Source organism: Phymastichus coffea, unplaced genomic scaffold (assembly GCF_024137745.1).
Source record: "Phymastichus coffea isolate CEN01 unplaced genomic scaffold, Cenicafe_Pcof_1.1 PCOF00010, whole genome shotgun sequence".
In the NCBI taxonomy this organism is placed as follows: domain Eukaryota; kingdom Metazoa; phylum Arthropoda; class Insecta; order Hymenoptera; family Eulophidae; genus Phymastichus; species Phymastichus coffea.
Window position 1 is genome coordinate 7,098,906 of NW_026706821.1, and position 15,204 is coordinate 7,114,109.

Here is a 15,204-nt window from a genome sequence, read left to right on the forward strand (position 1 = left end):
ACGCTCGAGTCGGCCGGTCAAATCTCGCTTGCTTAAAAGCCTCGTCAACGCGCTATGATCCGTCACTACTACGAAGTGAAATCCCTCGATATACGGCCTAAAATTCTGAACTGCGAATCGAACCGCCAAAAATTCAATCTCACTCACCGTATATCGTTTCTCATGCGCGTTTAACATACGACTCGCATAGCAAATCGGGTGTTCCCCATCCTCAAAAATCTGCACTAAACACGCTCCCACCGCGTATGACGAACCATCGCAATGCAGATAAAACGTCCGCTCAAAGTCCGGTCTCGCCAGCACAGGAGCCTCAGTGAGCGCTCTTTTCAGTCGCTCAAAGGCTTCCTGTTGCTCCTCGCCCCAAACCCACGACTGATCTTTCCTCAATAACTTCGTGAGCGGTACCTTTATATCGCTCTCGTTTTCGATAAATCGCGCGTACCAACCCACCATACCCAGGAATCTGCGAAGCTGTTCTGTCGAACGAGGCGCCGGGTAGTCCATAATCGGCTGAATCCGATCCGGGTCCGGGCGCAGGCCCTCGCCGTCCAACCTATAGCCAAGATAGGTCACCTGCGTACAAAAGAAGTCCGACTTTTCGAGGTTGATCTCCAACCCTACCTCAACTAAACGCCGCATTACTCTTTCTAACCACTGCATGTGGTCCTCGAAATTCGCGCTCACCACCAATAAGTCATCCATATACCAGAAAACGTTATGCGCGAACTCCGGTCCGAATAGAGCGTCCATGAAGCGCATGAACGTCGCGGGCGCGTTTACCAGGCCGAAGGGCATTCTTTCGAACTCCCACAGCCCCAACCCGGGAACCACAAATGCCGTGAATTGTTTACTGTTTTCGTCCAAAGGGATCTGCCAAAACGTCGACCTAAGATCAACCTTCGACAAAAATACGGCGCCACGCAATCGATCCAGAATCGAGTCGAGACTGGGCATCGGGTACGCATCGATCTTTGTCACTTTATTCACCGGACGGAAGTCCAGACAAAATCGATACGTCCCGCCTGCCTTTTTCACCACGACCGGTGCGCTACTCCACTGACTATCTGACGGCCGGACTACCCCTGCATGCCACATTCTTGTCGTCTCCTCGTGGGTAAACTTTAAGATCGGCGGCGACATCCGGCGTATAGGCGTTTTGATCGGTCTCGCATCCCCCACATCTATTACGTGTTTAATCAAATTCGTCACAGCCGGAGCAATTCCGGGTTCCGGTACGATGCGGTGCACCAACGCCAACACCCGCTCACGTTGCACGCTCACGTAACTCACGAGTCCCGCACACTCAGCGAATACGTGCGCCGTCCCGTCCTCATTATTCGCGAAAGGAATCCATTCTTGCGAGCCCCTCGGTCGCCATTCCCGTCTCTCGATGCTGATATCCTGCATCCACGCGTTCCTATCTCGAGGCACAATTTCAGATCGCCCAACGGGTCCGGTTCCTCACCCGACACTCCTCTTACAAATATCGTTGGCGGCCTCAACCGTGACCTAAACCTATTTGCCAATCCTGGGCCCACCACCGTAACCTGCGCACCTGAATCCAACAACGCGAGATAATTTTTCCCATTCATCTTGATAGCTAAAAAAAATCTATTCTCTACTACGGCCACCTGGGCCACGTCATCATCCTCACGCGGGCTCGCTAACCGATCATCCGAGCCGGGCTCGGCTCTTCCCTCCGCTACCACGGAAGGCGTCTCCGCCACCCTCACACGGCTCGCCGGATCCTCGCCCACCGATCCCTGTCGCATCACTCCACTGTACCGCTCACCGGTGTCCGAGAGCCTTGGCGAGGCTCGCGGTGGTTCCATTTCTCCGCGCCCCCCTCGCGCTCCATCGGACCCCTCTCCTACCTGAGGCGCACCCGAGGGCCCCAGGGAGCGTCGCGGCGACTCGTCGGCCACGCGCTCAACCCGCGCTCGCTCGGATCGCTCACTCATCTTTAGCACATCCGAGAGCAGCGGGAAGCGTCGTGGTGACTCCTCAGCCACGGGCTCAACCCGCGCTCGCTCGGATCGCTCACTCATCTTTAGCACATCCGAGAGCAGCGGGAAGCGTCGTGGTGACTCCTCAGCCACGGGCTCAACCTGCGCTCGATCGGATCGCTCACTCGTTTTTGGCGCATCCGAGAGCAGCGGGGAGCGTCGTGGTGACTCTTCAGCCACGCGCTCATCCTGCGCTCGATCGGATCGCTCTTTCACTACTCCGAACTTCTCTTCCCCGACAGTGCAATCTTCCTTTCTTTCGCTTCCTATCGCTTTTCCGAACTGGACATCCTCGAGATCCGACACGTTCAACCGCTCATAACGGTGCGACAGACTATCCCAAAATTCCTCTGACCTACTCTTAGCCATTTCCGGATATGCGCCTCCAACTCCGCGCGCCGTTCCCTCAACCGCGCCATTCTTATTCTGGTCAGGCGCCTCGGCCGCGAACAACAACGCAGCCTCCCCGGGCCCGACCTTCTCACTCCCATTGATTTTCCCGTTACCGGTTCTCGTTGCGCGAGCCACCCTGTTCCGGTGCAACTCAAGCGCCAACCGCGCTCGCCCGAGCAGACTCAAGCAGGGGTCGACGAGCGAGTTTCGGCCCCCGCCGGGCTTCGCGGCAGCCGTGAGTACCTCGCTCTTGGACGCGTCGCCACTCTTTCCTTTTGACCGCCTCTTAGAACGTCGCGCACCCGATCCGTCCTCCGGTGTCACCTCGGCGCCCTTTTCCGCCTCTAACACAGCGGTCCTTGCCACCTTTCTCGCTGGTCCCGCCGAGCTCCGATACGCCGCGTCCTGAACCAGCATGCTGTTGGCCGCCGGAGGTGGCCGCCACCTCTTCTCCCTTGCCCGCTGACGCTCAAATTCGCAGCCTACACTCTTCAGTTGAGCGTAGCAAACGACTTCCCGTACAAATACCTCGCGAAGGTGGGATGCAAACCTTCTTTGCAAATCGCCACCTGCCTTCTCTCCGAAGGAGGCCTATCAAAACGGCGAACGATACATTGGAAGGCGGTTAGGTAGTCACCCAGCGTCTCTCCCTCTGCCTGCGTCCTTAACCGTAACTCCTGATATAAATCCTCCCGCTTATAATGCCTTCCGAATTCCTCCTTTAAATCGGTAAGAAACTCCCCGAGGGTTCGCCAAGTATTTTCATTGTTACGGTACCAGAGCGCCGCCTTCCCCGTTAATATTATGCCTACTGCCCGAAGTACTTCCTCATTTCTCAACCTGTAAAAATCCTGGCATTTCCTAATATCACTTACGAAACCGTCCACATCCGCTCCCCCGTCCCCGAAAACTTCAGCGACCAAGAGCGAAAGGCCTTCACCGCGTCCACCGGTTTATAACGTCGGGGCTGACGCAGACCTGAGCGCCTGCAAGTACTCCGGCGCTTCGGTCTGCGACTGACCAACCCCGCCTCATCCGGCCCGTCCTCATCCGAACTCGGGGACTCGCTCCAACTATCTTCCCATTCGCTTGCCGATGGGCACCTCGGCCTATACTTCTTCCTAAATTCCCCTGGGTCGGCAAACCGTGGCCTGGCCCGCGGCGACGTTCCCTCGGTTTTCACAGCGTAATTCTCTCGCGCGCCGTCCTTCAACAGTTTCCTAACTAAATCCTCCCAATTCTTCATGGCCTGTCCAACCTCGCGTGGCAGTGCCGGGGTGCTCGTTCTCCGGTCGAACGACCCCAATACTCTCTCCTCGGTGGCGTCGCTCTCTACTTCGGAGAAAAATTCGTCTTCCGAAACCGGCTCTCGCGAGCTACTTTCCCTCCGCCGGCGCGACGCAGAGCGAGATCGTCGCTCCCCTCGCGCCCGTCTACGTGGTGTCCGAGTCGTCGTTATGTCCTCGGCGCGCGGCGCATCCCGCCTACCCGCCTGCATCTCCAACGCGGCCTCTTCTACGCGATATAAGTTATTCGCGCTTTCCGATAATGCTGCACGTACTTCCCTCCGCATAACTAAGCCAGGCAGGCTTACGACGATGTTCCACGCCTGTCCGAAAACGTTCGGTCCTCCCGCGGCACCTTGGAACGCCACCTCTCCGTGAGACGCCAACTCTCTCCTCGCATCGGCGAGCGCCGTCGCCCCATCATGTGATGCCATTCGGGCGTTATCCTGCCCGTCCTCGCTCCTATGCTCTAGCCCGCTTCTCTGCGCTGCTACCGGCGGCGGCCGCTCGTCCGAGGATGCCAAGCTTTCTCGCCTGCGAATTAACGCAGGCTCGATCTGGCCCTCCAGACGTCCGTGGCTCACCTCGCCTCTCTCAGGCTGCAGGTCCATGTTGACCTCACGCGATTCCTCCCGCAGAATAGCCTCCGGCGGGCCCGGCATAACGCCCGACTCAAAGTCACCCGGACTCAGGGGCGGATTAAGCTCCGGCCGTTCACGCGAGATCATGTAGCGCAGCATGCGCTCCTGAAGTTCCCCGAAGCTACCCGTCACGCTAAGGCCATAGCTCTTAAGGAGACTCAGCAACTCCGCGGGCGGCGTTTCATTGATTCGCCGCTTAAGAGCCCGCACCGACCTATCCTTTAATATTTCGCTCATAATCGCGCCTGCCGTCCCGCTTGGCGGCATCCTGACAAGCCCCCTGCTTCTCACACCGCCCGAACGCTCGATCTAATATCCCGCTCGCGATGTGAGCACAACCGACGACCGCGTCGCGCAACTGTCCAATTATAAAACGAAATTAAACAAACTAAAAAAAGACACTAACGACCAACACTAACTTGCCCTAAATTATTGTCCGGCCAATTCTCATCAACGGCGGATGCGACTTCTACGCATTCGCTTTCTTTCGTTCGTCCGTTACTCAATCAATAATATAAAATAAGCTTTCAGGCAGTGCGAATTATACGCACTGCTCTGCGTCCTTAATTTCAATATAAAACTCAAAATAAAAACACAAATACTAACTACTCTCTCTCTCGTCGCGGCTCCCAGGCAAGGGCGCACCTTTATAATCCGCTGATCAAAACAGATTAGTACCCAATGGCGATATCGTTTAAGTATCTAACTACGCTAACAACACCCGCTTCTTAAATGGACTCGTCTATCCGTCCTTTTACTGGCCGTATACCATGGGTATGATGAATAGTGGCCTTCGACACGTTAGGTCGATGACTCACTCGCCCGTGCCTGAGTATAGCGACGGCAACACAACTATGCTACAATTTCGGCCTCATATCTCTCTCTCGATCGGCGCTCTCTGTAAACCCGAGATGAGGAATGTAAACAAACGCCGCTCGAGCCGCGACTCAACGCAGTTCGGCCGATCGTTCGATCACCTCCCCTCTCGGTGTCAACCGACCTTTTCAAATTCTTTTGTCTACGCGAATTACTTTTCTATCTTAGAATTTCGCGTCCTGTCTCTCTTTCTCGCGATCATCTCAATCCCGATTTCCGCGATTTCCCCACAAGGCATGCCATGTAACACGTACGTTAATAATTTAAGCCCGAACAACGTTGCGTCACAAATTATTTAAGGGGAAAGGCTCGGAAGGCGCATTCGCTTCGTCGCGAAAATTTAACGAGGGCTATGTCGTCCGGTAATATAGATAATCGCAATTTAATCAATTATAAGAGAGACAGGTTCGAACAGAATAAACTCATCAATTCTAATATTTTTCTCTTTATTGCTACAATACTATACATTCGGCTTTTGACGTGTGCGTCGGCCGAGTCCGGGCTAAGTTCGTTCCGTGCGAATTAACGCACAGGAAACAGAACGTCACCTTACAATTTGTCCCGCGAATTCCGCGAGGGCGATGCGAATTCACGCATCTAACCACTCGTCCGCGTCCAGCCTATATGATGTTCGGAGAGAGAGAAATCGAGGCACGCACCGATAAACCAAAAAGGGTACCTGACCTTGAGAGGGAGCGCTGCTGCGGAAGTCCACGTCCTCTGAGTAAGCGATGTAGTTCTCGAAAGGCAGGATTCTCGATGCAGCCGGTCTTCCTTCTTGCTGATGGTCGCTATATGGTACTCAACCGCACAAACACTCGTTATGGTCGCGAAGCTTGACTACCTGGCAATTAATTGCCGGTCAAAACTCTACTGCCCGCGATCTCGCGCCTTCCGCGCTTTCTTACGCGCCTCTCCCTATAGGTACTCGAAACGGCCGAGCGCCGCCGGCTACGCACACATGTGCGGCTCATGCCGGCGACACTATTTCTCTCTCTCCTCCTCTGCTCTCCGCCTATGCCTATCCCTCCAGCGCCAGGTATCTCCGCCGATCAGGAATCAGACCTGCAACAAAGCCACATCGTGCGTCGATACTTGGTTTTACTCAACCAAGACCGATGTGGCAGCGGCTCAGGGGAAGGCACGCGGAAGAGAGAGAGAGGCGAACAGGGCGATCGAATCCAACGATCGATTCGCCCGTCACACATTTATAAAAAAACTAGAAACATTAAACTCTAAACATTAAACTCACTCCTAACTATAGCCATTAACCAATGCTCCACTACTGTAATGAAGACAATATCAACAAATCATCTTTATAGGAGTAGTAGAAAAAAAAATCAAAGAAAAACAACTACTGAGAAAAAGGTATTAGATTACAAGATCGAGCCAGGATAAAACGAATCTAGAATAGAGCAGTTAAAGAACTGAAGAAAGTATTGTTCGTACAGAAAAATGCAGAAATACAGAAGAAACATTTTGTCCAATCAAAGCAACGGATTACTCACTAAGAAAAGCGACAAAAAGATTAGATAGACCAACCTCATTCGTTCCACCCACGGTGTTTTTATACGACCAAAAAGTTTTCCGGATTTGACGCTAAAAAGTACGTACGTAGTTTCATTCCTTGAGCTTCAAATAACTCAAAATCGTTAATCCCAAAATCGTAACTGCTCCTTCTTTCGAGATATCCTTACAGAAAGGTTATTTTTAAAAAAAATCATGACTTGATATAATAAATAAGTAATTTGATGAGTTTAAACTTGAGCATTTAAATTTCACAAGTAAAATGTCGATTATTTAAAATGCCACTCTTAGCTTTTAATCCAGGATCAACGACGAGGACGTGGTGACATGGCTGATCCCATAAAAAAAAAAATTTTTAAATAAAAAAACAAGTCAACAAAATTAATTTTCATGGAAACAAAATGCTTAACACACTTCATATATGAAGTGATGAAAATTCAACTGTCGCTTCTTTCAATCTTTGCGGATATGAAACGTGTGAAATCAAATTAACTTTTCGTCTTTCCCAAAATTTAAGAAATTCTCGATGTGCCAATTCACTTGCTTGTTCGGACCACAGCCCTAAACCTTGCTTTGAATCTATTTGTTCTAAGCACTGATTGAGATGCTCCAAAAGAACATGGATTTTAAGAGTCTCGGATACTGCTGTGGCCAATAATGCTTTGTGTAAGTCTGTGATTAATGTTCTTATATTCTCAATCGGTTCAAGTCTTTTTAACGAAAAGCATGAATTCATAATCTTGTTCATTATCTTGAATGCAGTAATATATGGCATCAAAGCAAATATACTGGTATCTTTGTAAATTTCTTTATCATTAAGTTTGTCAGCTTCCTTCAATAATATCCTACAAGCATTTCCTTCAAAAATTTCGCCATGATATTTCTTTGATATTAGATTCAATTTCATAGGCTACAGCAGAGCTTTTTCTCGGCCGACAAGAGAGACCAGACCGTCCCAAAACAAATGATTAACAAAATCTTGCATTACATGAAGCTCTGGAATAATACATTTCTCTAGAATTCGTAAGTCTTTGTCTTCTGTGAAAAAAGGCTTGTTTATTGTACTATAACAGTTCTTTGATAAATTTTTCTTTTTACCAAGATCCACAAAATTTTTATAATCTTTTTCTAAGTCTCCAAAAGTTTTCAACACAGGAAGTCGAGACTCATTAGGAACATTTTTTTCATCAGAATTTTTTCTCAACTGTTGTAATCTGACAAAACAATAAGGACACGGATACGTCGATGTCGCCGTTTGCTGTCCATTTATGATTAAAAGCAATTTGAAATCAGAAACAAATTTGAAGGAAATATTATTAATTTTTATCAGTTCAAATAACATTTTGACATTTTCGTATGTTTCTTTGATGTCAGGCACTATGCATAACATGATCAACTTTTTAACACTTGTTTCTGGACTAGACGCATGAATCTTTCGAGATAATTTTCTTTTTTTAGTGGGCACATTGACATAAATCTTCATCAGGTTCAGAAGTTACAGGAATGATCGATAAACAAACCTTAAAAAACCCTTGGCCACCATCTGCCATTACTTTGATCGTATAATTACCAACAAAATTTCGTTTTTCTAATACAGATTCTACGATCTTTTCAGCGTTAGTCCAGATAACAGGCCTTTTTTCTTTTACTTTCGTATTTTTGGTATCAAATTCTAAAGTACTGATTTCATAATTATCTTCTAATAGCTTTGTTCTTTCACTAATATGACTTGAATAATTCGAAGGCACAGATTTTCTGCCAGCAGAGTGTCGAATGAATTTTGCCAACCTATTCATCTGTCGAGCTCAATGGGCAGTATCAGTATGATAATTGTCTAAATTTTCTAATGAAAAAGATGAGTCAGTCTTTTTTTCCGTGAGATATATACGTTTTTGACGACCTCGGGTACGTAAAGTGAGAGAGTCTTCGCCAACAACTGCAGCTTTTTCATTAATAATTTTTGAAGCGACATGCTCTTTTTGATCATCATTCAATGTATCTACCAGCTTCGTCACATTAGCACGAACAACATGTACACGTGTGCTACAAACGTGCTTTTTACCCTTATGTATTTCACTCTTACAAACATTGCACAATTTTAACACGCCCGATTCTTTTTGATTCGAGTCGGAGGTACGGCTTTTAGGTAGTTCTTTTACTTTTGAATTACGAGAACCTAACAATCCGTTTGAAACTGTTATTTTTGTTGCCAAATCTTTTTTAACTCCTGGTGCTACTGTATTATTGAAATGGCTCGTAGATTTACCTGTCAAACATATGTAGCAGTTGCATACTTCTTCTGATGCACTGGATGATCTTGTACTTTTAGGAAGTATGATGTTTTCATAATTTCGCATCGCTTGTAGTGGCCTGCTGCCATTGTTTTCTGCTCTTTCGGATAAAGTTAACCGACATGTGGTGCAAATGCTTGTAGGAAATCTGCAGTCATTTAAGTCGTACTTTTTTCCCAATAACTTGCCGATCAATTTCACATGATTTTCCGTTAATCGAAAGTTACTAATCTTTTTTTTTCCAAGAATCAGTTTTTTTCGACATGGCCCACAAACTTTGCTTCGATTTTCTTCGTGAAGGCATTTTCTACTTGGATGTGCAGGTATAACAGCAGTGTTATCACTATATTGGTTCGATACACATTATCACTGTTGCCTCGACTGACAAATAATAAACCAAAAAATATTCAATGTCGGGTATTTGTAAATAACACACTTCATGTAATTTGTATCCGCGTGCTCACGACGACTGCGGGCGAGCAACTGATCGTAAATGTGAACGAATATAATAGTCGAAAAATATAGACAAGGTTCACATGTTTCATATCCGCAAAGATTGAAAGAAGCGACAGTTGAATTTTCATCACTTCATATATGAAGTGTATTAAGCATTTTGTTTCCATGAAAATTAATTTTGTTGACTTGTTTTTTTATTTAAAAATTTTTTTTTTATGGGATCAGCCATGTCACCACGTCCTCGTCGTTGATCCTGGGTTAAAAGCTAAGAGTGGCATTTTAAATAATCGACATTTTACTTGTGAAATTTAAATGCTCAAGTTTAAACTCATCAAATTACTTATTTATTATATCAAGTCATGATTTTTTTTAAAAATAACCTTTCTGTAAGGATAACTCGAAAGAAGGAGCAGTTACGATTTTGGGATTAACGATTTTGAGTTATTTGAAGCTCAAGGAATGAAACTACGTACGTACTTTTTAGCGTCAAATCCGGCAAACTTTTTGGTCGTATAAAAACACCGTGCACCCATACGTAAAAACTATGGAAAATGGGCCAGAGCGGACGAGAAAAAAATGGCAACTTTTACAAATCATCTAAGCGAAGTGTTCAAATAACATCAACGTATAATCACTAAATAATAAAAAGAAATCTTACTAGAAGATCATAATGCACAGGATAACACTCCATCGAAACCAGTTAAACTAAAGGAAGTACTCAAAATCATTAATAACATAAATAATAAAAAAGCCCTCGGTTATGATATCATTACAGAAAAAATTATTAAAAAGCTTCCCACGATAGCAATTCGATATATGACAATAATATTTAATGCATGCTTCCATCATTGCTATTTACCTTCTCAATGGAAAGTAGCAGAGATTATCTTAATACCTAGACCCGGTCAAGAAAATGAACTTTTGACCTCATACAGACCAATTAGTCTACTGCCTGTACTCTGAAAAATCTATGAAAAAATCATATCAGCAAGAATAAATCAAATTATAATAGGTAAGAAACTTATCCCGGACCACCAATTTAGATTCAAAAGTCATCATTCCACGATCGAACAAGTGAAAAGAATAGTATCAACAGCGAAGAAATTCATAGAAAACAAACTGTACTGTACAGGTGAGGAGAATTAATGTATAGAGACTGATGTTGATGATTAGCTTTTATTATCATTAGTTTGTACGAAGCTGTCAAATCAACGACTGAAGAGAAAAATAATAAAACACTTTTTTAATGCGATAGTAACAAAACAATCATGCTGCGGCAACTTCAGCTTCGAACGAAGAATTCGCATCGAAAGGTGTAGAAATAGCAGTTTTGCAAATATCGTCTTTAAAAACAGGAATTTGATTGTAAGATTTTACGAGGTCTATTTTTGAAAAAAATATATTGTCGGCTAAATTGCACGTGAAGTCATGTATATGCAGAACCGGATATCGATCTGAAATAGTGCGACGATTAAGAAGACGATAATCACCACAAGGCCTCTAGTCCGACTCGCCTTTTGGAGCTAAGTGCAACGGCGATGACCAGCAACTCGATGAGGGGCGAGCTGTGCCAGCTTCGATCATATCGTTGAATTGCTGCTTGGCGATCTTGAATTTATCTGGAGCTAAACGTCAAAACGTGCTGGAGACTGGAGGACCTGGAGTAGTGCGAATGTAATGAACGGTTTCGTGCTTTATGTCACGATGTTTACCGCAAGGACAAGTCAAATCGGGAAATTTGGCGAGTATGTGCGAAAATTCAGGTGAAGAAGATAAATCAACCATTTTGACACTAAGCTGAAAAACTTTCTTTACTTGAGCATCTGTTTTTAAATTAGTAGTACCATCGACGAGAAGCTTCATATGACAATCAGGTAGCAAATGGAAGTGCGACAGAAAATCGGACCCGATGATTGGCACATCAACGTCAGCGATGACAAACTTCCATTTGAATTCCCTTCGCAAACGAAAGTTGAGATTGAGTAGGAGGAAACCGTACGTCTTAATTTTACTACCGTTTGTTGCAATCAAGTCAAAATTAGTGGCTGAAAAACGCTCACGAAGAAAACGACGAGGATAACAACAAATATCAGAGCCAGTGTCAATAAGAAAACTTCGTTTGGAGGTCTGGTCCGTCACAAAGAGATGGCTCCCCGGAGACAAACAGTTCGACGCCGTCCTTACGAACTGTTGTCGGCGTTTCCCGATTTCCAACTGCACGGGCTGATGTACTTCTTAGCCTTGTCATGGAACTTGTGATGGTACCAGCAGAGGCGTAAAGAATCAGAGCCTGAGTCTTGCCTAGACTGGCTGCGTTGACGTCGTCCACGACTGTTGCTGCGATTCTCATTTCTGTGAGAATTGCGCGTCGAAAGCTCTGCGACTTGTTTGCTCAGAGACTCGATGGCGCAAATCAGCGCGCTATGCGACGACTCTTGCTTGACGGAAGTTGATGAAGATACAGCTCTGACGGATAGAGGAGTTGCTGGTGATACCTCGATAATTTTGTCAGCGATTTCGGATTGATTATCGAGGGTCAAAGCAGGTTGGGCAGTTATTTGCGCAGTGATGATCGCCTGGACGTAAGACGGAAGGCGCTGGAGCCAGAATTGACGCAATAGGTTATCCGGAATGATCGTCGTGCCAATAAGCGTGCGAAGATAGCGAAGGAACTGCGAGGGTTTGCGGTCGCCGAGTTCCTCCTCACTGATCAGACGCTTCACGCGCTGCTCTTCTGAAGCAGACAGACGCTCCATGAGTTTACTGCGCAAATATGTGTATGGAGTCTCGTTAGGAGGATTGCTTATGATATCCTCGACTTCCACAGCAACGCGCGTCTCCAATTGCGAAACAACATAATGAAATTTTCGTTACTTCGTTGTTGTTGTTTGAGATGAAAAATGGGGAATCCGCTTGCGCAAACCACATGCTTGGTCGATCGGACCAAAATGGCGGTAGCTTGACAGCAACCCGATGAACTGCTGGCGCGGGGATGAGGTTAGCCTGGGCGAGCGCACCGCCTGCTGTGAGGCCTGCTGCAAGCGCTCCATTCTGCTGCTGCTGTTGTTGCTGCTGCTGTTGGGCGAGTTACTGAACGAGCCGCTCGTTGTCGGCACGAAGTTGATCGAGTTGCGCACGAATGTTGGCTGCTTCAACCTCGTCATCACGTGGGAATACCATTCTTCTTCTTTGTAGTATTTATTTTTTTGTAGTCGGGGTCACCAATGAGGAGAATTAATGTATAGAGACTGATGTTGATGATTAGCTTTTATTATCATTAGTTTGTACGAAGCTGTCAAATCAACGACTGAAGAGAAAAACAATAAAACACTTTTTTAATGCGATAGTAACAAAACAATTATGCTGCGGCAACTTCAGCTTCGAACGAAGAATTCGCATTCGAACGTACAACTCGGTTCGTCAAGCTCGCCACACAGGCATATTTCTCGATATAGAGGGATTTTTTTTCCAAATGTTACAGTAATTTACTACAATCTTACCTGCAAGACAGAATATTTCAGGTAAAAATCATTAAAAAAGTATCAACACGGCAAGTAATAAAAGCAGGTGTAAAACAGAGCAGTGTTTTAGGACCAACGCTATACCTGCTATATATGATTGATGCTATTACTGATTGTCCTTTTTATTTAAAGTTGACAGATTGTAAATAAACTTTGTAAATAAATGAAAAATATATATATTTATGTAGAAATATATTTGTATATACTTACAACTTTATTTTCCACAATTCCACACCAATAATTCAAGGAAAATCGATTCTGGTGCCTACTTATAATAACTAATCTGGGATTTTCTACAGCATAATAATGGTTATTATGCATATTGAACGTTTCGTCTCTCCCAAACGTCGATTCATCGGTAAATAAAATATTTTCTAAAAAATGTTCATCGTTTTCAATTCTTTGTAATAATCTTTGGCAAAATTCAACCCGCACATGATAATCTGCTTCGTTCAGTTGTTGAACTTTGCGAAAGTAATACGCATGGAGGAAGTTGTCCTTAATGATCCGTTGTACCTAAGTTAAAAATATAGAATAGTGATTAGATATAAATTATCGAATATAAATTAGATTAATCTAACGATAAATAAAACATGTATTAGGATTTACATTTACTGCTACTACTAATGTATTACAAATGAAACCATTTCACGATGATGCTGTAAATGTAATACTCAAAGACTCTACACAATAAAATTATTTGAGCAGCCGGCCACTTTCTCTTAATTGTTTTATTATTAAGTTTCTCGTTGGACATTGGAAAAACTACTAAACGGAATAGCCAAAGAAAACTATATTTTGAAAATATTGGGACAAAATAAGATAAATATTCAACCAACAGCATCTGAAAAATATCTACCAATAATAAATGGATTAAAAGAAAAAAACATAACAGCGTAAAGAATAGAAAGGATTTAAAGTGATATTGAGAAGTCTATGCATCCGTCGGTCATCATTGACGATTTGAAAACTGCCATACGGAACGTGGATATAAAGTCTTAAGCATTCGGAATATTCGGCATCGCATAACAACAATGCCACTACCATTATTCACTGAGTAAATTGAAGATGAATACGTTTTCTCCCTCTCCTCTCTGGTTAATGTCAGAGGCTTTTCGATCATCGGCAAAAGTTTCACGAATACTTTATGTTCGAATGAAGGTGCCATTCCAATAAAAGTGACACAACTCTGCCAAAAACGCCAACGAATTCGCGTAATTTCGTATTCTCGGCTGCGCGCTTTCCCTTTTATGTTGCAAGGGACAGAGGCTTTTCCGAACATCGGCAAAAGTTTTACAGCCTCTTACGACTATGATCATTCGAATGAAAAAGGTTTCTTTCCGGTAAAAGTGGCAAAACATTGCCAAAATCAACATCAAAGTCGCGTAACTACGTATTCTCGGCCGCACGCTATCCCTTCTATGTTGCAAGGGACAGAGGCTTTTCCGAGCGCCGGCAAACGTCTCACGGATACGTTTCGTCATTATCTGCCGAATGGGAAAGGTTTTATTCCGGTAAAAGTAGCAAAACATTGCCAAAATCGACATCGAAGTCGCGTAACTACGTATTCTCGGCCGCACGCTATCTCTTCTATATTGCAAGGGACAGAGGCTTTTCCGAGCATCAGCAAAAGTTTTACAGCCTCTTTCCACTATGATCTTTGGAACGAAAAAGGTTTCATTCAAATTAAAGTGGCAAAATATTGCCAAGATCGACATCGAAGTCGCGTACTTTCGTACACTTATTACGTAAAATTATTATAAAATTACGTAAAATTACTTTAAATGTATATATTTGTTATAAAGTTATAAAAAAAAATAAATTATAAGACATTGTTAGACAGTTTATTCTAAAAAAATTGCGTCTTTACAAGGTGGTTCTTTCTTCGGTGCGCTGCTAAGCAACCAATGATATTTTGCAATGTTAGTTACCGCGTCGTCTCAATCACCGCTTTGGTTGCTACGGCCAAGTGGAGAGGAAAACAGCAAAAGAGGCGAAATTTGGTAGTCGACCGAAACGGCGCTCTGATTGGTCGAAATTATTAATTTTTGAAATTAATTTTCTCGGAAAGTATTACTGATGAAAAATTTTTTGAAAACGGCAATCGATTCAGAAAATTTTTTTCTACAGCCCATTTTCGGGAACTATAATCCTTCTGAATCACCCTGTATATTACTGAGAAATTCTATATTTTCGTATAGGACATG

General features: G+C 44.6%; 1 protein-coding gene across 1 annotated transcript; it reads right to left on the reverse strand.

The window, feature by feature from the left end:
• Nucleotides 1-11,656: 11,656 nt before the first annotated feature.
• Nucleotides 11,657-12,640, reverse strand: LOC131671589 (uncharacterized). Its single transcript, XM_058948115.1, has 2 exons — nucleotides 12,407-12,640; nucleotides 11,657-12,313 (listed from the first exon to the last, which is right to left on the reverse strand). Exons 1-2 carry the CDS (start codon nucleotides 12,638-12,640, stop codon nucleotides 11,657-11,659), a joined length of 891 nt encoding a protein of 296 aa, XP_058804098.1.
• Between the last annotated feature and the right edge of the window lie 2,564 nt (nucleotides 12,641-15,204).

Excerpts from the sequence above, each read along its gene's own strand:
- LOC131671589 (XM_058948115.1), bottom strand. The coding sequence starts at position 12,640 with ATGACGAGGTTGAAGCAGCCAACATTCGTGCGCAACTCGATCAACTTC. Across the intron at positions 12,314-12,406 it reads ATTTTGGTCCGATCGACCAA|ACGCGCGTTGCTGTGGAAGT; the intron begins GCATGTGGTTTG and ends TCGCAATTGGAG.